A 21,369-nucleotide genomic window follows, 5' to 3' on the forward strand; every position below is an offset into this window, starting at 1 on the left:
GGTCATGTTCTAGAAATCCATATTTTAAGCATTCCCCAATGCTGGGCTCCGCCTTCTCCTCCCGGGCTTATGGGTAGGCGGCGGGCAGGCAGACAGGGGAGTCAGAGCCAGCAAGGGCTTTCCTCAGACGACACATGTGCCCCGTGGTTTCAGTGGCTGCAAACCCAGGGTGCAGTTTAGAGCCTTTACACAGTGATGGATGAAACAGGGACAGGAAGCCCTTAGCAAAGGTCTTTTTCAGCCTGTGACCGAATTGGCTCATGGTTGGGGGAAGGCACTGTATGGGATGCATTTTTTTTTTTTAATCAGACAAAGGGACCATAGGCTGCTAGGACAGATTTTTTTGCCACATCTACCTGTCAAGCTAGAAATTCAGTAGAGCAATGGGAATGCTAATTGATATGCAAAACAGGTCACAATCTTCCAGTTCCTTGTGAAGGCAGAATTAAGACATGCGCTCAACAAGACAGGAGTAAGAACACCACTTTTTTTTTTGCTTGTCCTTTTTTTTTTTTTTAACCCTACTTTGGGGAAACTTCACAGGTTTTATAATTAAAAAAAAAAAGAATATTGAAATCAGCGGGGTTTGTCTTTCACACACTGGATATTTATTATTAGAAAATAGCTTTTATCAGCTGGCAGTACCAAACAATTCGAAAGGAGCGTGCTTCTCACCATCATTTTTTTTTCCCTCCTTAATGAAATTTAAATAAACAGCTCACTGTAGGGAGAGTTGCCACGCCTTCTTCCCCCTTTAAAAACGGAATAAATGAAGTTTAGTACAAAACGTCCTTCAAATATGCCTTGTCCCGTAGCCGTCCCCTTGAGTGAGAGAGAAGAAGGCCATGAAAAAGACCACTCAAGTTATCAAATTACCCCCAAAGGATCTACAGTAGAAACCGGGAAACAAATAAACTAACCCAAACCAAACCAAGAAACCAGTTTTAACGTTGGCTTTTCGATCGTAATTATCATCTGACTTTAATATATATATGTATTTGAAATAGTAATAAAAAAGGAAGCATTGAATTGCATCTTTAGCAGGACAACCTTCCTCATATGTTAAAGAGGTGTTCAGAAATTTCCACATAGTATCTGCTAAATAAGCATGTTTGGCAGCTGAGGAAGTATCACGTGAGTGCAGCATCCATGATTTGAAGTCAAACAGCATCTGCTTTGCTCAGGCCGAGTCCGTCGCTGGGGCGATGTGCTCACACGGCTCTGAGTGTTCTGAGACCCACGGCTTCAGGAGGGGTTCAGGAGTGGCTCAGTGCATGGTGCCAGTGCAGACACTTCCAAAACCCCAAGCAACGAGCCCACCGGCCAACCACACAAGCATCAAACAATGGTCTCCTTTGAGTTCCTCTTGACAGAATGGGGGCCCAGCAGGGACTGCTGGTTAGAAGGTACGCTGACAGACTTTGGAATGAGGAGAATCACTCTCTGATTGGTCCGACGCCATTCGTTGTACAGTCGACAGTGGTATCGAAATGACACCTGGGGTCAGGAGAGGAAAAATAAGGGAAGGTTTCAGGTAAGCAGAAGCTGAGAATCAAACCCGGGCACAGAGAACGTCATTTACAACAGCTCTGAAGAGCTGGCAGTGGTGCAGCGGGGTGAGCCGCATGGGCAAAACAGCTCTAGCAAGCGGCTGAGGGTTGGGAGGTTGGGACCAGCCAGAGAATCCTCATGAGTGCACACAGGCAGGGTTCCTGGGGTGGCTTCCTCTATTCCCTCTCATATTGGATGAAATTAGGATATGAATAGGAAATGAGGTTCCTTTGGAGTCTGGATTTAGTTTTGGGATAGTAGTGTTTGGGCCGCAAAGCATCAGTTGTGAAGGAGGTTGGCCACAAGCAGTTGGGCAGGGTGGGCACAGCGCGAGCCTTCGCCCAGATGTGAGACAGGGCAATGTGTCTTTCTGGTCTTCAGGTTAAATGAGAGGGATGCTTGGGCATCATGTATCCTCCTGCAGGTTGGACTCTGCACAATTCAACATTCAGACTATGATAGGAAGTGTACACTTTGAATTGTGCCATGCACAGCCTGTACAACTGTACTAGCTGGCTCTGATGGGTGATCTCCAACTGTCTGTAGCTATGGTGTTCTATGGCTTCCAGTGGAGACGCTTTGGCCTGGGCACCAGGTCCCTTGACAAATTCTTCTTGAGCCCCAGCCTGGGATAGGTTCAGCTTCCATGGGCACCTGTAGTGCCTTGTGCCTACCTCAGCAGAGCATCAAGTGCTCTGTCCATGAGGGTATTTGTTTCTCTCTCTCCCTGCTCCAGAAGTAACTTGAGAGCAGGGTCAGAGCTGTATTCGCCTGTGCATGCCCAGCACTGAGCACGTGCCTGGCACTTAGGAAGTTGCTCAGTAAAGTCTGCTGAGTGAATAAATATCCTATGCTTTCTGATTGCAACACTGCTTCAGATTCAAGCCTCCCTTATAGAATACACAACGTTATGAGCAGTAAACTGATGGCCTATTGTGGCATAGCTGTGACGAAAAGTACTTGCTTCCCATGTAAATACACTGGAATGAGACACATCTGTTTAGGAGAAGGTGGGCTTATAGCATTGATGGACTGCCCAGGCAATTCAGAATCTGAGCTTTTGAAGATGAGTAAACTGTCTTTAACAATGGGGGTAGGTTCCAGTTGGAGACCATCCAGATGACCAGGTAGGTGCTGGGAAGGTGGGAAGGAAGGTGCCTGTGAGCTTAGGCTGACACATTACCTGGTGTGGGTTGTTTATAATCTGGAGTGGGTGGGTTAGGATGATCCCAACACAGGGTTCACGGTGGTCAGAGAGAGGGCTGACCCACGGTTGGTACTCGGGTGTTTCAAGAAGCAGAGGAGAGCACAGGCCCTTGATCAGAAAGGCCTTATTGGTCTTCTGGCAGGATCATGAAATTCAAGGCCACTAGCTCAAATTTCTAAGGCTAGAAAGCAGATGCTACAGGCCGAGTGCCAGAGAGATTTGGATATGAAAATATAAGCTTCTCAACTCACACAGATGTGCTTTTCTCCAAAAGGCCCTGAACATGCCAAAGGGGATCAGATTTTGGTTTTTTTCTTTCTTTTTTTTTTTAAGCTTGATTCTCATGCATCTATTCTGTCCTGCTGCTGCTTGGTGCCACTCATGAATGTGAGAGAGGCAGGTTGGAAAGCCGGCCGCTCAGGGCCAAGAGCAGGGAAGGAGTAGAATGCAGACAAGTACTTAATGAAGAGCTTTGGCAGTCCAGGAAGTCGGGAACCTGGGAATATGATAGGAAAGCTCAGTTTCGAATCAAGAGACCCTTTTGGGCATGCCTGGGTGGCTCAGTCTGTTGTGTGTCCTACTCATAATTTTGGCTCGGGTCATGATGTCAGGGTTCGTGGGATCAAGGCTGACATTGGGGGGTAGGGGAAGGAAGCAGGATTCTCTCTCCTGCTCTGCCCCTCCCCCATTCATTCTCATATGCCCACACTGTCTCTCTCTCTCTCTCTCTCTCAAAATAAACAAACAAACAAAAAAGAGACCTGGGGCACCTGGATGGCTCAGTCAGTTAAGTGTCCGACTCTTGGTTTCACCTCAGGTCGTGATCTCACAGATTCATGAGTTCAAGCTCCGTGTCAGGCTCTGTGCTGACGGCAGGAAGCCTGCCTGGGATTCTCTCTCTCTGCTCCTCCCCTGCTTATGCTGTCCCTGTCTCTCTCAAAAATAAATATATAAACTTAAAAAACAAAAGACACCCTTCTGTACGTTAAAGAGCCGTGCCTGCCGGACCCCTGTAAGCAGAGAAGTCGCTGTGGGTGTATGCGGACAGCACTTCTTGGGTGCAGGGAGCAGGCCCTGGGCTCTCGGGACAGGCACCCCCGGCTTGAATCCCGTCTTCTGCCTAGCAGCACCAGGGTTGGGAGGGTTGCTTACCATCCCCAAGCTTCAGTTTCCTCATCTGCAAAATGTGCATGGTGGTATCTCCGAGCACACAGAAAGCCCTTAGCCCAGTGCCTCACACGCGCTCATGTTCTCAGCCTGTGATTTTTGATGTGTTAAATGTGGAAAGGAAGACAGTTTTGTGATGCTCCCGAGACACAAGGGAACTGGGGGAAAAGGAGAAAAACAGTGTGGCTGGGGGTCAGCGGCCGGCTGCAGCACCTGGGAGCTTCTTAGAACATCAGAATCTGGGGTTCCACCCAGACTCAAGGAATCAGAGCGTGCATTTTAACAACATCCCCAGGTGATTCGCAGACGCATTCCAGCCTGAGCAGCATTCTGCTTCAGGCTACCCAGGAGTCAGCAACTTAGCAGGTCTCCCGGTGCCTTGGCCAGGAGGTGCAAAAATCAGCTGCTTGTGGAGACAAACAAATGAGATCTTATTATGCATTAATCTATCTTCATTGCCGTCAACCATCACAGTCTGCAGGCAAATTCAATCAGTAAGAAGAAAGCATCATATAAAGATGGTTTCTTATCGGGGGACAATAAAATAAAGTGGGCGTAATGCAGACGGGGCCTTGGGTTCACGGTTGCCCTGGGTTCATGCTGAGCCTGGGCCGAGAGCTCCGAGACCCTCCTTTCCTGAAGTGCCACAGAATAGGACAAAGAGAGGTTTGGTTTAGGGGAAAAAAATGAGGCAGTGACGGAAAAATCAACACAAACCAAAAAGAGGCTGTGGCAATTGTCACGTTAGGAACTGCCTATAGATATTTCTTAAATGTCTGAGTTTTTTTTTTTTTAATTATTTATTTTGAGAGAGAGAGGAGCAGAGGCAGAGAGAGATAGAGAATCCCAAGCAGGGTCTGCACTGTCAGCACGGAGCCTGATTGGAGGCTCGATCCCGTGAACTGTGAGAAAATGACCTGAGCCCAAATCATGAGTCTGGTGCTTAACCTACTGAGCCACCCAGGCAGCCCAAATGTCTGAGGTTTTAAGGACAGAGGAGGAAGAATGAGCACAGGGCCACTATTCTAAAAATACTATTCCTTTTGGGATGGGTTTCTTAAGGTGTATACATTTGATATTTATTAACCTGTTGTGGGTGAGATCCTACCAAGAGCTGTGGTCGCACGGACCGGGCAAGGAGGGCTAGAATACATCAGCACCCACCGCTCCCTGTCAGGGAGGGGACAGGCTGTGGTCTCAGGTCTGCTGTAAAGTCACAGCAGGGTTTGGGAAATCTCATTACGTATTTTTTATTCTGCCCTTTCCCTCCAGAGGTTATAGTGTGATTGAGGCATGCTGATGGGGTCAGAGCCTTGTCAGTCACCTTCCCAGAAACGGGCTGTGGCTCCCTGATCTCCAGCTGTACCGTGGAGGGGTCTGTGTGTGAGCAAGTGGGGCGCAGTGCAGGACTGGGCACCAGGTCACACTCAGCCCCCTCGGGCTGCCTCAGGCTATCTGGGCTGCGGCTCAGCCAGCCCGTGGTGACCTTTGTCGGACAGTGTCCTATGGAAGGTTTCCCCACATTATAAGGAGAATTCAAATGACTGCCCCATGGGGCTGGGAGCCAGCCAGAGGAGACAGATTGCTCATTCATTCCATTTTGTGCCTTAACCAGTTTCTGTGCTGGATGTTGGTTCCATCAGTGATGCGGTGAACTGAGGGGCTTCCCGGGTCACTGCACCCCGGGACCTCTGCTCTCCCGCTTCTCAACTGGGGCTAATTGTAAGTGCCACCTTGGATGACTTCCTTAACTGAGCCACCCAGGTGCCCCACCCTGGATGACTTCCTAATGCTGAGCATGGACCCAGTCTCTTTTGACTGTCTCTGCGTGGAGTTCAAGTGGTTTGTGATGTTGACAGTGACGTTTCCTTGGCACCTCTCCCTGGGCTCTCGGTGGAGATAAGCTGGCACCCTGGTCTCCGGAGTCCCAGATACAGGTTCCTGCACGGCAGCTTCCAGAAGGCCCAGCTCCCCTGACTTGCACCAGGTCCCCACACGGACTGCAAAAGCAGGCCGGCCGAGTCCGAGATGGTGGAGAGGCTGTGTGTCCCCCTCACTGCGCCCATAAGGCCCTTTCAGGAAGGCTCCTCTGAGCAGCCGGGCTGCGACTGACACCATGTTTGTTTATCTAAGACATTTTCACAGCACACTCTCCCGAAGCCTGACAGCTTGTTTACAGTGGGTTTCTGCCGGAGGGCACTTTCCACGTGCTGTCAGCTCCTGACTTACGGCTCCTGCCAGGGCTGCTGGGTGCGTATTTGTCAGGGACGGGGTTCGTCTAGACTCAGTAACTATTGCTGCGGGGCGACGCAGCGCGGTTTCTACACCAGTCGAAGGGGAGAACTCCTTTCCTTCCCTCCAACTGCTTTGCATCTTGTGCACAGCTGAGCATCCAGGGGAAGAAAGCTCCGTGCCTGTTCTGGGTGCTCTGATAAATGTTCCTGAAGTTACCGTGCCTAATCCTCATAGCAGCCCAGTGACCCAGGGGCTTTCGCCTGCCCCTCCACTTTTTTACATAAAGGGAAGGCTGATCAGAGAGGTTAAGTTCCCTGTTTAGAGTTATACAGCTATTAGGGTGCTAAATCTTGGGTCCAACCACAGGGCCTGTGGATTCTAAGAGCATGTGCTCTTCACTATGCAGCACTGCCTCTTGGAAAACATTTCTGGAATAGAATATGTTCTCACTCTCCTCAAAGAGCCCATGCCAGGCACCCTTCCCACCCAATCCCCCCTTTCATATAAGATGGGTCACATCCACTTTCCTCTAGGAAAACTTTTCCTTTTTTCCTCCTCCACCCTTCTTTTCATCTTTCATATTGGGAGTGGGAGCTGGTGGGATAGGGTTTGGAAGACAGAGCAAAGGAGCAAGCATGAGTGAGTGCTAGAAGCTTCCATGTGCTGACACTGTGCTACGGGATATGGGAATGGTACACTCCGGACAAGAAATACATATTAAATAACAAGAACGTGTTCAGATTAGAAATGAGCAAGCACAGGAGAGCAATGCCAGGAAGCAGGGGGCCCGGTTTCTGAAACTGTTTTAGAGGCTGGTGACACTCTTCCCTGCGGGTCCCAGAGGGAAACGTAAAGCATGAGATCAATGCCATGCCAACTGGTGCCCAAGCAATCAACTCACTTCATGAGTTCAGTGAACGGAAAGAACAGAGATGTTTAAGAATTCTTCCTCATGTACAGCAGGCATGCTTACTGGGAAATGGTTTTCGTTGGTGGCGGCATCTCAGCGAGATAAATTAGTATTTTTATAGGCAGCCAAGTCAATATCCCAACACAGAGAATAATCATCAGGCAAAGCGCAGCCCCACGTCCGGCCAAGACTTTAGGCTGCATCAGGAAGTAAGAAGAAAATAACCAGCAGGAGGATTCATGATGTGCGCAGGCAGTGACAGCAACGGTGGCCAAGTGCATCATTCATAATACACTACAATCCCAGCAAAAGTGAGGAACATAAACCACAGAAAGAAAACGCCATGCCTCATAACGGATGGAGTCCTAGAACGCTGGAGGGGACAAATGTCTAGGATGTGTGTGTTTGACTGATGGGCTCTTAGAAGCTGCGGCTTTTTCTTTCCTTGATCTGCTCTTCCCAGCAGCACACCTACGTGTATGCACACACACACACACACATACAACACACACACACATGGTAATAAACCGCGTCAGACTCTCTCGCCAGCACCTGCAGGTCTGTCTTCAGCGGAGCAAACAGGACATGCGACAGACAAGAGGAAAGTCTGTGCCAACCTTGGGGCGGCCAGCTCCAGCTGCCCTGAGCCCCCCGGGGCAGTCGGCCATACTTACTAGTGTCCAAAAGAGGTAAATAGTGAAGAGTGCGACAGTGAGTGCAATCAGTCCGACGGCCTCCAGCCGACTGCTAAAGTGCAGGTGGTCCACGGCGCCCCGCAGACACAGCCAGCCCGAGATGGTGGCCAGCGGAGTTATGAACAAGAAGCACACCATGTCTCCAAACAGAGTCCGCTTCTCATGCTGGGGGCCTGGGTTTCTGAGCCACTGCGGGGATGGGGAAAGGGGGAGAGAGACAGAGAGAAACGCAAGGTCAGGGTTAAATGCCAGGGCAGAGTGGAGACACACTACCCTCAGGCTGTCTTCCAGAAACTGGGAACAGGCACTGCTGACCCGTGCTGAGATCACAAGGAAAGCATTAAGGGCTCATCCCCAAGCCCCGCCTCCCCGGATTACAGGGACGATGGTGATAATTTAACATGACTATAGTGATGATGATAAAAACAATGATTTGAGAAGTGTCCTTGCTGTAGATGGCCTGCTGTTGTTGAAACAGTGGTTAGTGTTTTAAATAGTGACCCTGTGGGAAGGTAGAGAGGATATTATTTCCGGAAAATAATAGTTGAGATACAAGAAGCAGCATCATGTGGCCAAAACCTTCTAGGATCTTGGCCCTGGGAGATGTCTGCAGAAAAGTGTTAACTCAGCAGGCCTGGCTTGCTCATATGCATGTTTCCCTGAAAGACCTGTTTTCAAGACTGGCTCTTCAGAGATGAGCTCTGAGTCCTGGCAATATTTTGCTTTTTACGAGTATCTTTGTAGGCCCGAGGCCTTGGGCCATATGGCAGGAGTGTAATGAAATAGTTTATGCCAATAGTGTGATTTCTGCTAACCACTTATGTTCATCATGGGGGCCTGGAGTCTGAGTAGCTGAGGTTGGTCATGCAGGCGCTGAATGCCCATGTGACTGACCCCAATAAACACCCTGGACACCAAGGCTTGGGTTGATAATGCGTGGTACGTGTCGTCACAAACTGCTGCTGGAAAAATTAAGCAGATTTGTGTGACATTACTGGGAGGGGAGACCTGGGAGCTTGCACCTGGTTTCTTCTGGACTTCACCCCATCCATGCACCTTTTCCCTCCACTGATTTTATAGTGTCTTTTTGCTGTAATAAGTTGTAACTATGAGTAAAAGAGCTTTTCTGATTCCTGTGAGTCCTCAGTCAGTCAGTGAGCCTGACGGTGGTTTTGGGGATCCCCCACAGACTGAGATTCATGTGATTTCATGAACTCAGTGATGCCCCTCCTTGTGTGAGGACCCCGGACCTCCTTCTTAGGGTGGTCCCTGATGTCTTAATTCTGTTGCACTCTTGACTGACTCAACCCCAAAAAGGGAGGGCGAAACTGTGGTGTTGAAAGACCAGAGAGGAGAATTCCTATAGGAGGGGAACAGAGTTGCTGTCCCACTTGGGGAACTGCTGAATGTCTGCTGACATGTTCTCCATAATCCATTCTGGAAAAAGTCATGCTTATGTATGGGTGTCCGTGCATGACAGTAATGAGGCCAGGGGGCTTTTCTTCAGATGGGCATTGGAACATGTCTCCAAATACTCCCCTCTCAGTACCCCATGTAGTGGTGGCTGTGCCCAAAGGGTCCAGAGGAAGGAGGGTTGAGCATAGTTTCGCGACGGGAGTGGCAACAGACGCTGGCTGAGTCTGTCTTCCATCTTGTTCCATAAGCAAATGGGGGTTTAGCGGTGCCATGGGCTGGCCCCCGAATGGGAGCACTGTGGGCTGCTGAGCACACCCTCCAAGTGGCCAGGGTTGCAATTCCCACAGAAACAGTGGTGGGAGGGATGCAGCATGACAGAGGGCATGAGAGTAGATGGTGCACAGTGGGGAGTAAAGGGAAGGCCATGGTCAAGGGCAGGAGGAAGACACAGAGAGAGGAAGCCAGGTGAGGACAGAGCAATGGAAGAGCCAGCAAAAGCCTCAGGGAGTGAGCAGAGGAGATGAGGGGTGTGGTAAAAGGCAGGGACCAGATTTTCTGAAAGGTGCCCTTCCTTGCTTGAGTGTTTGCCTGGGGCCATTATTAAATGACTTACAGTGCCCAACATACCACTTTCCAGGGACAACCCACGTTACCATTGTGCCGAGATGCTGTAAGAAGTCAACCTCAGCTCAATAATGGGGAGGTGACTTGTTTGTGAACATAAATACAGTGTTATAAAAAAAAAATTTCACATAAATGCCTAAGTGATCAAGTACAAATGACACCGACCCTGCCACATCTCAGCAGCTTCAGAGAAATTCCAAGAGCTCTTATTAAGTAACATTTTCTTGCCTAAATACTGGGAATATCGCTGTGAGGCGGAGGGTAGAAATCGGTATGATTATCGTAATTTTACGGAGGCTCAGCAAGGTTAACTGATTTCTCCAGGTGATAGGGAGGTCAAGCTGCAAGAGGACTCCGATCTCTCCACTCTCGCTCAGAGATCCTATCAGTAAAATACTCGAAAAATATTAAAATGGCAAGACATGCAGAAATCCAGATCCTTAAACAATGTTGCTCGAATCGCAGCAACCTGAGTCCCCTTGCAGGTTTTCCCTGATAGCAGATCTGGAAGCCTGGCCTCGCTTGTTGGAACATAGGAGAGTCTCAATAAATATGCAATAGATGTTCACAGACAAGCCGACCTCACTGTCAAAGACTTTCCTCAATTTCTGCTGCTTGGGACTTCGGAATGCATTTTACGAAAATTAGTTTTGTATTTTACTTACCTACGTGGCCCTTAACATTACCCAATGAAATGACTCAGGTGTGGAAGGAGGTAATTACAAATCACTGTCTGGTGTAAGATAAATTACAAAGGCAAGGTTATTATTACTATTGCTGGCTCCCGGTTTTTCAGTTTCTAGTTGTGCTTCGATTTTCTATATTATTTTTTTTAAATGTTTATTTCTTTGGAGAGGGGGGTGGGCATTAGCAGGGGAGGGGCAGAGGGAAAGGGAGAGAGAATCCCAAGCAGGCTCCACGCTCAGCATGGAGTTTGACACGGGGCTCGATCCCAGGTCTGTGAGATCATGACCTGATGAGCCAAAATCAAGAGTTGGCCACTTAACTGGCTAAACTACCCAGGTGCCTGTGATTTTCTATATTCTTAAAAATTTTCAGGCCTTTTTACATGAACATTATCACCCAAAACCTGGATTCTGCATGTTATTAACTATATGTATATTTATAAACTATATGTATATTTATAACTATATATAAATATATATTATTAAATATATCTTTGTATATATAGTATGTATACAGATAATAAATATACATATATGTGTATTTATAAATGTATATATATAAATATATATTTATAGTTAATAATGGGCAGAATCCAGGTTTTGAGTGATATATAAATTTGCTCAGCTTACTCTTTATGTTGTTTGCTGCTGGGTCATATTTAAGTATGAAGTTGTTTTTCTTTTTTCTTTTTTTTTAAAGTGAGCCCTGTGCCCAGCTTGAGGCTTGAACTCATGACCCTGAGATCAAGAGTTGCATGCTGCACCAACTGAGCCAGCCAGGTGCCCAGGTATGCAGTTAAACCCTAGGTAGCATTATGTTAAAATCGGTGACTTCTTCAGAATCCCAAGTGCCCTTTATCTTTTACACAAATGTCAAGTTCCATGAATAAGACCACTGGTAGTATCTGTTGCTGAGAAAAAAACCCCACCCTCTGCCATTGTAAGGACATCTGTCAAAGTATCCAAGTAGGTTGGTAACAAGATATTTATACAAGCCGACTATAACAGAGAAAATTTGATTACACCTCAAATTTCCAGCAAGAGAGGACTTAGGAAATAAAATAAATAAATTAGGAAAAAAATAAATTATGGAATTTACTTAGAACAGAATACCATAGAGTAATTTCAAATGATAATGCACATTTTATATTTACTGACATGATCTACTGTTGAGCAGAAGAGTTCTACTGGGCAGAATGCGTAGTAAAAGCCTGTATATATAATGAGACAGTTACATACACACGGACATTTACACCTACAAAGACGTAGTGGATTTACACAGACAAAGATCACAAGGATACCCAGCAAAACAGTGGCTATTCTTGCTCGTGGATTCATGATTTTTTTTCACTTTGTGTGTATTTTCTTGCTTTTCTAAAATGAACATGGATTAGCCATGTAACTATAGTTGTGTATAAAATATTGGGTGAGAGAAAGAGGGACCCTGAGTGAGATGGGGGAGGGAGCTGTCCAGCTAGTGCTTAGCAAACTGTAGCATTAAAAAAAAAAAAAAAAAAGAAAGTACTGAAAAATGTCTGGAGCCAGTTCAGTGCTAGAAACCTGAGTTTGTTATGCACTGTCTTATTGAGTCCTTGCAATAACTCTGTGAAGCCCATGCTAACATTATCCCCATTTTACAGATGCAGGCACTGGGGAACAAAGTAAATAACCTAAGGATGGATAGCAACTGGGTGGTAGAGGTGGGATTCAAACCAGCCTCACTTTGCTGTTTCTTGATTTCCATATTTATATTTTCTTTCTGCACCAAATGGTGCATGTGTATGTGCGTGTGCGTGTGTGTGTGTGTGTGTGTGTGTGTATGCGCAGTCACTAGATTTTTTGGTAAGTTTTCAGCGAGGTGGGATATGGTAAATCTCGCTGATTTACTGTTTCATCAGGTAGCTGAAGGATTGGCTGGCCAGGATTGTATCATGGTAACTTCATAAAATATTCTTAGGCTACTATTCTATGTTAATTCTCTTACCAAATCATAATGAGGTCCAATCTGTGGGCACTGAATCTCAGCTTCATTTTGGTGTAATTCATAACAGACAAAAGGTTGATCTCAATTATTGTTCAATTTGAGTTTTTGCTCTTCTATGTCTTCTGCCTCTCTGATCAGTCATACATAGAATATTCTATATAGCAGAATCTATATATATACACACCTATTCTGTAGCAGTATCTTCATTTCCCTAACATCTCATAAAAGAGCAGGCTTCAGCCGAATGGCAGGTTTGTTTGTGTGTCTGTCTTGCCTGAGCTCACGTGGACCCTTTCTAATCTTGGCATCTCACACATCCAGCATTTCCAATGTTACATCAACCACAGGAGCTGATGTCCACTCACACCTTATGAAATGCAGAGTACTATCTTATATGCCACATGAAGTAATGGATTTACTCTTTGATAATCTTTGAAAGCAATGCCACTATTATCACCACTGTTTTATTGACAGGGAAACTGAGGCACAGAGAAGTCTTGTACAAGTTTGGTGTTGGCTTTGATCCATGTGCTCTAGCTCAAAAGACTGTGCTCCAAAACAATCTCTTCTGTCTTCAAGAATGTCTTCCTCTTCAAGAATGAGGCTTTAGTTTGACATTAGTCTTCTGCTTACATTTGGGGGTTAGCTGTGCTTCGAAAGCTGAGGCCAGTGTTTGAGGATACCTAACTTGTTTGGCATCTCTCACCTGGCCGGTTCACCTACTTGGCCGCCAGGGGATCTGCCAGCAACTCGGGCACCCTTCCTGCCTTCTGTTCTCTCGTTCCATCAGAAACATAAAGCAGAGAGACTGCACCATTAAAAGCCCTGGCAGTGAGCTGCCTGTTTTTCTGTGGCGATCTCATTCCCATCACTAACTTGTTCCCAAACCCTGAGATTGATCTGCTCTTGGAAATAGGTACAAAAACCAACCACTCAACCAACCATCCAAACAAAACAGACCTCCTCACCCCCCGCCTGTCCCTGCCGCCTTCCCACAGGAATCAGCACCGTCAGGCCAGAGACAGCAGAGGGAATGAAAGTATCATTCCACTGGTGACACAGCATAACTCAGTGGCTGTAAGTGTACATTCAAGGTGATCCGGGCACCAGTGATTCCTTTCAAGGTGGACTAACTGTGGGTTCGGATGTAATTATAGTGTTAATTTGTAGGGGCGAAGGGGGTGCAGTGCTATAGGACATTAGATTCTGCCTCCCAGCCTCTGAGTTAATAGGCTTAAATCCTCAAGATAGAAAAGCATGCAGGTCAGTTTGTGCTAGAACCAGATTACACTCTGGTGGCTAATAGCTCTGATCGATTACAGCTTTCCCCATGAATCTCCTTAATGAGAAACCATCACGAGAATGCGAGAAACTGATAGAAGGGTTAACAATGGATACGGCCATCACAAATTTACAGAGAGGAAAAAGAAAAAGAAGGCGTGGTCTCACATTGTTGTCTCATGTGGGTTTATCCGCTCGAATGTCTCCTGTTAATCTGACTCTTGGCAGGGTTATTAACCAAGGGTTTACCTTCCTTGGGACGGGTCTTATTTTCAAAGCCCAACTCATTTTACACTAAGCTGTCTTGCTTGCCTGGGGAGCGCGAAGTGGAAGGGGCAGTGCGGTGATCAGAGGGTAGGTGATGGGTCCTTTCCATGACTTAGAAAGGACGATGAAATGTGAAAACCATGCATTTCTGTTAACTGGAGACACAACAAAAAGCGAACAGACAGACTCCTACCGATGTCTTAAATCCCTGAACTCCAATCTGTCAGTGAATTGCCAGGGCAGCTGAAGTGTCACAGAAAGAAATTCCAAAGCCAGGAGCCGAGGAGATGCTTGGTGGGGACATCCATCACTGGATGCTGACAATGCTCGCAGCAACGCGCCTCAAATGAAGACTTCACAGAGGATTTGCTCGTGATCCTAAAATGTCCTTCTCCAGCCTTGGCCTCTCTCCAAAGCTCCAGATGTGCATATTCAACAGCCCACTCAACATCTCCACTTAGATGACTAACAGACAACTTAAACTCAATCTGTCCGAAAGAGAACTCTTGAATTAGCACTTACTTCACAACCTCTCTTTTCTCCACGTCTCCTCCATCTCAGTGAATGACATCACCACCCACCCAGTCGCTCAGCCATCCGTTTCCTTTCTGTCTTGTGCCTAGCCCTCCAGGAAGCCCCATTAGCACCACCTTCAATAAGTATCTGGAGGGGGCGCCTAGATGGTTCAGTCGGTTAAGCGTCCAGCTTCGGCTCAGCTCATGATCTTGCAGTTCGTGAGTTCGAGCCCCGCATCGGGCTGTGTGCTGACAGCCAGCTCAGAGCCTGGAGCCTGTTTCAGATTCTGTGTCCTCCCTCTGACCCCCCCCCTCACGCTCTCTCTCTCTCTCTCTCTCAGAAATAAATAAAACATTAAAAAAAAAATAAGTATCTGGAGTCTGTGCACTTCTTTCCACGTCCACTGCTGCCATCCCCGGGCCACGATCATCTCTTACTTGGGAGGCAATGGCCTCCCTGCTTCCACTCTGGCTTCCCTATAGTCCAGCTCCAAAACCAGGCAGAGAGACCTTGTACATACATCAATGAGAGAATTTTGCTACTTTGCTCAAGGCTCTCCAATGGTCACAATTATGTCTGAACTCTTTACCTAGGACTACAAGAAGACCTGACCTCACACCTGCCTACCTCTCTGACTGAGTCTCCTACTCCCTCTGCCCCTTCATTTCCAACCTTTACCTGTGGCTGTTTCCATATGGGAGGCAGGCTTTGCCCAGATTCTTGCATGGCTGGCTCCTTCTGATCACTTAGGTTTCAGCTCAAAGGGTAGCTTAGCGTTGTAAATACTCCTTGAACCTATAAACAGTGCCTGGCTCTATTTTCTACAGAGCACAGGACACTCTCTGAAAAGACGCTCTTTATTTATTTGTCTGTTCACTTGTTTACATTTGGCTCTCTGCTTCCATTAGAACTCCATGATAACAGGGACTTCATTTTTGTTCATTCTTGTATGCCTCGAACAAGAACAGTGCTGGAACACAGTTGATGCTTAATGAAAATGAATGAACGAACATCTGGATGTCAGGAGCCCTGACCAGAAATGATCTTCTAACGTTAAGTTAGACCAATGAAATTGACTGGTAGGGAGACATTTCCCTTGGTGGGTAGACATCAAGTCCTGAGGTTCACTGCGTTCAGCCTTCTGGACGGGAGATGGTATTCCTGAACATTCTGCACTTGTAGGTTTCCAGGAGAAATATTTACACATTGTTTTGTTGCTATAAGGTGTAAAACCTGTATTTTCTGTTCGAGTTTTTTTTTCCTAAGATGTAAATAATTGTGGAATGTCATCTGTTTCTCCATAGGACATGAAATAGCTTGAAAAATCCACTAAATTATTCAAGGTCTTTTATACCATTTTAGTCACAATTACTCTCTTTTTTTTTTTTCTACCTGGAAAACTTGAACTCCAAGAGGACAAGATCGGATGCCCATTTAAAAATTATACAACTCTGGTTCAACCAAAAATACGTACTGAGTGCCTATTACGTGCCAGATACTTTCACTGAATTTAATAACACCAGGTGGGGTGATTCTTCCCATTTTGAATCAGGATATTAAACCTCATTGGTGTTCAGGTACTTGTTCAAGGTTACATGGCAGAGGAGTCATGGTTTGAGGTCTCCCGCCTCCTGTTCTTTCAACTCTTTCTTTCAGCTTGCTTTTGCACTACATAAAATATTACTAAAACTTTTTTTATTAAAAAAATGCTTCAGGTGGCTCAGTCACTTAAGCGTCCGACTCTTGATTTCAACTCAGATCATGATCTCACGGTTCATGAGATTGAGCCCCATGTCGCTGACAGTGCAGAGCCTGCTTGGGATTCCCTCTCTCTCTCTCTCTCTCTCTCTCTCTCTCTCTGCTCCTCCCTGCTGCTCTCTCACTCACTCTCTCAAAATAAATAAACAGTAAAAAAATGTTTAGTTGAAGTGTAATAATGGACATACAATGCTATATACTATATTATATCAGTTTCACATATAACTATATGAAATCTTGTTCCTAATTTGTTTGCCCCTACAGGCTGGGGAAGTAGCCAGAGGGGATGGGAAATTGTTTCTAGTGTCCCCCGTTGGCTCCCCCGAATGCTGTGTGACCCTCATCAAGTTTTTTCCACCTCTCACAGGGGTGAGGAAGGTGCAGCTTTGAAGGGAGTGGTGCAAGACCATCTCTCTTTGGCTCAAGTTCCCACTTCTGTTGAAAACATCAGGTTCAACAAGAGAGTGTGTGTATCCTCTTTCAGCCCAGTTCTGTTCTGAGCTCGGGCTGTGCATTCGCTGCTTCCTAAATGTCTCTCCGTCTGTGCAAGCAACATCTCACACTTGACACAGTCCGTAGAGGAGAACCGGGTTCACCTGCATCACCCAGCTCCAGCCTGCATTGTCCCACACCAGCGCGGGAGCACCAACACTGGTGGCTCTGGTCTACACCCTCGGCGCCATCCTTCCTCGACCCCACCTCCCCCCATACGCAACCGATCAGCAGGTCCTGTTGGTTCTTCGGGAATACATCTTGAACTCGTTCACATCTCTCTGTCTCCGGTGCCACTACTCTGCCAAGTCAGCCTCACCTCTCACCTGAGCCACATGACTGCCTCTTCACCCTCCTGTTCCTGTCTTCCTAGAATCCAGTGTCTACACAGCAGCAAGCTGACAGCACCTCTCTTGCTTAAAATTCTCTGGCAGCTACCCATGGCACGTAGTCTGATGCCTCACCATGGCCCACAAGCCCTGCGGGTTTGTACCCTGGGCTCCGCAGACCCCCAAGCGGTCCAAAGACAGGATTCACAGGATCCATGATTTGGGGGATTTTCACAGCCTCTAACTGAAATCTGGCATCTCACTGAGTTATGCAGAAGATCTTACTGGTTTGAGCAGCACTTGTGGCTTTGCGGTCAATAAAAAATCACAGCTATGTCCCATCCCACTAAACTGATGCAGACATCTTGACATCCTGCTCCTTCATAGTTGGTTATTAGATCTGCCACAAAATGTGTTACAGAAGCACTTAGATTTTATATCACAATTTTCATCTTTTCAATACTTTGATAGCTGTGTTATAATGTAATGGGTTGTCTTTGCATTTGTACGTTTTTAAAAAATTTTTTATGAAATTAAAAACAAGATCCCAGAAGGGATCCACAGGCTTCAGCAGGCCACCAGTGGGTCTGCAACAGAAAACTTTAGGCATCCCGGGTCTGGTTCCTTTGACTTCTCCAGCAATGCTCCTTCCTTCTCCACGTTTCTTCCTGATTCAGAAACGCCTGAGGCCCTCTGCGGGCGTTCTTCCCTTCTGTCTGGTACTGTCCTTCCCAAGGCCAGCCCCGACTTGGCCACACCTCTACTCGAAGATCACTCTTCAGAGAGGACTTCACAAACCACCACGCACTCTCTCACCAAGTTCCTCTTTATAACAACTTGTTTCTTCCTTTATAACTTTTATCACTATCAGAAACAACCTTTTGATTTATTGGTTTGTTTATCCTGTGTCTTTCCCGGCAGGTAAGCCCTCTTAGTACATAGTAACATTCTTCTGGCGTGGTCGCAGTTATAAAATTCCTGTTACCTGAAATATTTAATTTGTGCTTGATAAGTATTAACTGAAGAAGAATATACATCCTCCTTACCCAGAGGATCACTTTGAGTAGAAACAGAATGGGTTTAACTGAAATCCATCCCTACATACCACTCACCGTGACTCTACTGGTCAAACACAGTGAAGTAATTTTTTGCCCCAGACACATGCTTACAGCAGTTGCTCTGACATTCACAGCTGTGATTTGGCTGAAGCATTAAGTCATGTTCAAGGGCACCCTGGAGATTTGTGGTAGTCCCTGGAGGACTTAGGCCAATAAGCCAATTAATAGGCTATCATGCTTCATAAATACTGTATTTGTATTTGAGACATTGTAATTTGGTGCTGGCGTTATTTAAGACAAACGTTACACACGCCCACACCAACGGCTTGAAATTTTCCAAAGAGGAGATGAGCAGCACTGCAGGACTAGATGGTGATGCAATTTCATAGATTGACTTGCAACTTCAGATATAAGCAAAATGGGAATCATTTTGCTCTAATTATTTTAGATCATCACTGTGCAGACGTGATCACAGCCAATATGGAGACTGCTTATCTGGAATATGAGAGGCTGCTGAAAAATTATGTGGCATATGTGATCCATGTGAAGCCAGAGACATAAGGAGATGAGATCAGGAGAGGACGGAGGGCAAGAAAACAGAAATTCCCAGAAGAAATTGATAATTGACACGCATAGTACCAAAAATGGAAATTATTTGCTCTGGGAGGCAACGGTGTCATACTGTATAGTCTTTATCAACAGGATACTACCAGGAACCCCTGGTCCCTGAGCCCTGCTTCATTTGGCTGTTTTGGGGGCCCCAACCCTGCAGCCAGTGCAGCTGCTGGCATTTGACACCCTCTCTGCTGGCCTGCTGTGAGCCATAAGCTTCAAATAATGATTTCCAGCAGAAGGACAGGATCATGGGGCAAAAGATGCCCCGACAGTGGACCAAGTAAGAGCCCCATTTGGAACCCTGGACAAAAGCTGAGATTATGATGGAAAATGCGAACAAGGATAACCAATCTCTATCCTGACCACTGGGGAGGTTGAAAGGAATAGAGAGAGAGAAGTCAAATTCAAAACCAAGTCTCAAAATGGGACCCCACTTAAAAATCGGTGGCCCTCAGACAAAGTGAGGCCAGGAGTGCGAGAACTCCCCAGGCAGAGTGTGGTGGAGGCGTCGCAGGGAAACTTGGTGCACGTGCAGAACTGTGGACAGAAGGCACAGTCTGAGCAAGAATGCGGGCACTTTGAGGAGGGGGAAGATTTCTGCTGGAACAACTGTGAAACCATGGAAACAGAGGGACTTTTCAGAGTCGCATTCCCTATAGTCCAGTGTTTTGTTGTCCAAAAGGACCCCAACTATATAGGACGGCCCAGCCGACTTTGCGGATGTGTGATGCCTCTGAACAATGACTGGAGCTGGAACCTCCTTGAGCCAGTGGCCTAAGTTCATGTGCTGATAGCTTTTTATTTTTGTTTGAAACGCCCTGTCCTCAAGCTTCGAAGGTAGCCCGGCAGCATGCAAGCAGCTCAGATGGTGCTACCCACTTCATGTGCACACTGTCTATGCTCTTCATGATTTTCAAGATGTCCTTCCTGAGACTCTTCAGATCTAGATTAGAGAGTCTCCCTCTTTTGTCCAGGCCAACCAATCCAGCCACCTGTTTTTATGGCTCCCCTGGACTTTCTGGATATCCTTCATTGGGCATAGAGCCCTGAATCTTAGCATATGAGGCAAAAATAGGCCTTGGTGGGATATGAGGGGAGGGCCATGCTTCCTATTTGCTGGCATCGCTTCTCTTGATTATGTTCAGTGTTTATAGACCGTTTTGCTATAAAAGCTCACAGAGCTGTCTACAGGGAAGACATTCTTAAGGGGTAGGGGTAACAGTTCAAATGACAAAGGTCGTGACATCAAGGACTGGCATTTATGGAAGGGCAAGTGGGAGTTGGCTGGATGAACACAGTTGCGGTCCTGTGGGAAAGCTCTCCTCCCGCTGGGAGACACGTAGACATTTTTAGCCTGAGTGATCCTGAGACATGTGCCCTCAGTACGTCCCCATGCAGAACCAAGCCAACCGTGGAAGAACCTGAGTTAATACCTAGCTCGGTCCTGTATATACGCATAACTGGATCCCTAGCTCTCCCCTCCAGACTAGCAAATCATATCCACCGCTGTTGCACCCACACAATTATAATGCAACCTCTTCATGGAAGAGGGAGTTTGCAGCCAAGTGTTGAGAAATTTCACATACTTTTTGTGCTTAAAACATTTTAAGGGAGGGGCGCCTGGGTGGCTCCGTCAGTAGGGCATCTGACTTCAGCTCAGGTCATGAGTTCACCGTTCCTGAGCGCGAGCCCTGTGTCTGGCTCTGGGCTGACAGCTCAGAGCCTGGAGCCTGCTTCAGATTCTGTGTCTCCCTCTCTCTCTCTCTGCCCCTCTCCCACTCATGCTCTCTCTCTCTCTCTCAAAAATAAATAAACATTAAAAAAAAAAAAAATTGTAAGGTTGCAGGAGACACTTTGGGAAAGCCTACATGTTTCTCTTGCAGTTTATACAACTGTCTTTCCAGATCAGGGGTCCTTTGACTAGGGTGCAGGGCTCGGAAAACCTGTGACCCCCTTTGGGACTGTATTTGAACACTAGGTGTCTGTGCATTTCAGGGAAGAGGGTTCAAGCTTTTATCAGATTCTCAAACATTTGTGAGGGGAAGAAACTGTTCTAGAGCATTTCCTTAAATTGCCTTGAGACACTGCTTGGGTCCAGTTCAACTTTCTGAGCTTTGAAAAATTTAAGACTGTGGACAGTAGGATTTGACTGAGAAGCCATAACTTTTCCTTAGACACTGGTTAAAAAAAACTGACCTAGGGCACAAAATGTGATACTTAAAAAATTAATTGTATGGTTGCAGGGCAGCAGAATCATGAAAGCGACCAAATTAAATTAATGGGCTTAAAGGAAGAAAAGGATTTATATTGTGCAAAGATGGAAAAAGTTCAGGCAATGTAAACAAAATCAACGTGCCTATGATTTCCATACAATGAAAGAGTGAAAAATGAATAGGGTTTCAGCTTATCGACTGTGATGGGAAAAAGGCAAAACTTTAAGAGGAAAAAGAACCATGGACATCCGTGCTCCGTTTTTCTCCTTTCTAAAATGGAGATGGTTGTATACACAGAACATTAATATTTTATTTTGTTTTAGAGCAAGAGCGAGCAGGACAGAGAGGGAGAGAGGGAGAGGGGG

General features: G+C 46.5%; 1 protein-coding gene across 1 annotated transcript in view; it reads right to left on the reverse strand.

The window, feature by feature from the left end:
- Positions 1-596: 596 nt before the first annotated feature.
- MARCHF3 (membrane associated ring-CH-type finger 3) overlaps positions 597-21,369 on the reverse strand; it is a 145,285-nt gene continuing 124,512 nt past the window's right edge. The window contains exons 4-5 of the mRNA XM_039236678.1: positions 7,745-7,954; positions 597-1,497 (exon numbers count right to left, since the gene is read on the reverse strand). Of these exons, the coding sequence (XP_039092609.1) occupies positions 1,339-1,497; positions 7,745-7,954 (369 nt within the window). The 3' untranslated portion in view covers positions 597-1,338. The remainder of the gene's footprint in view (positions 1,498-7,744; positions 7,955-21,369) is intronic.

The sequence above is a fragment of the Hyaena hyaena genome, unplaced genomic scaffold, assembly GCF_003009895.1.
Source record: "Hyaena hyaena isolate Hyena2069 unplaced genomic scaffold, ASM300989v1 scaffold_115, whole genome shotgun sequence".
NCBI classification, from domain to species: Eukaryota; Metazoa; Chordata; class Mammalia; order Carnivora; family Hyaenidae; genus Hyaena; species Hyaena hyaena.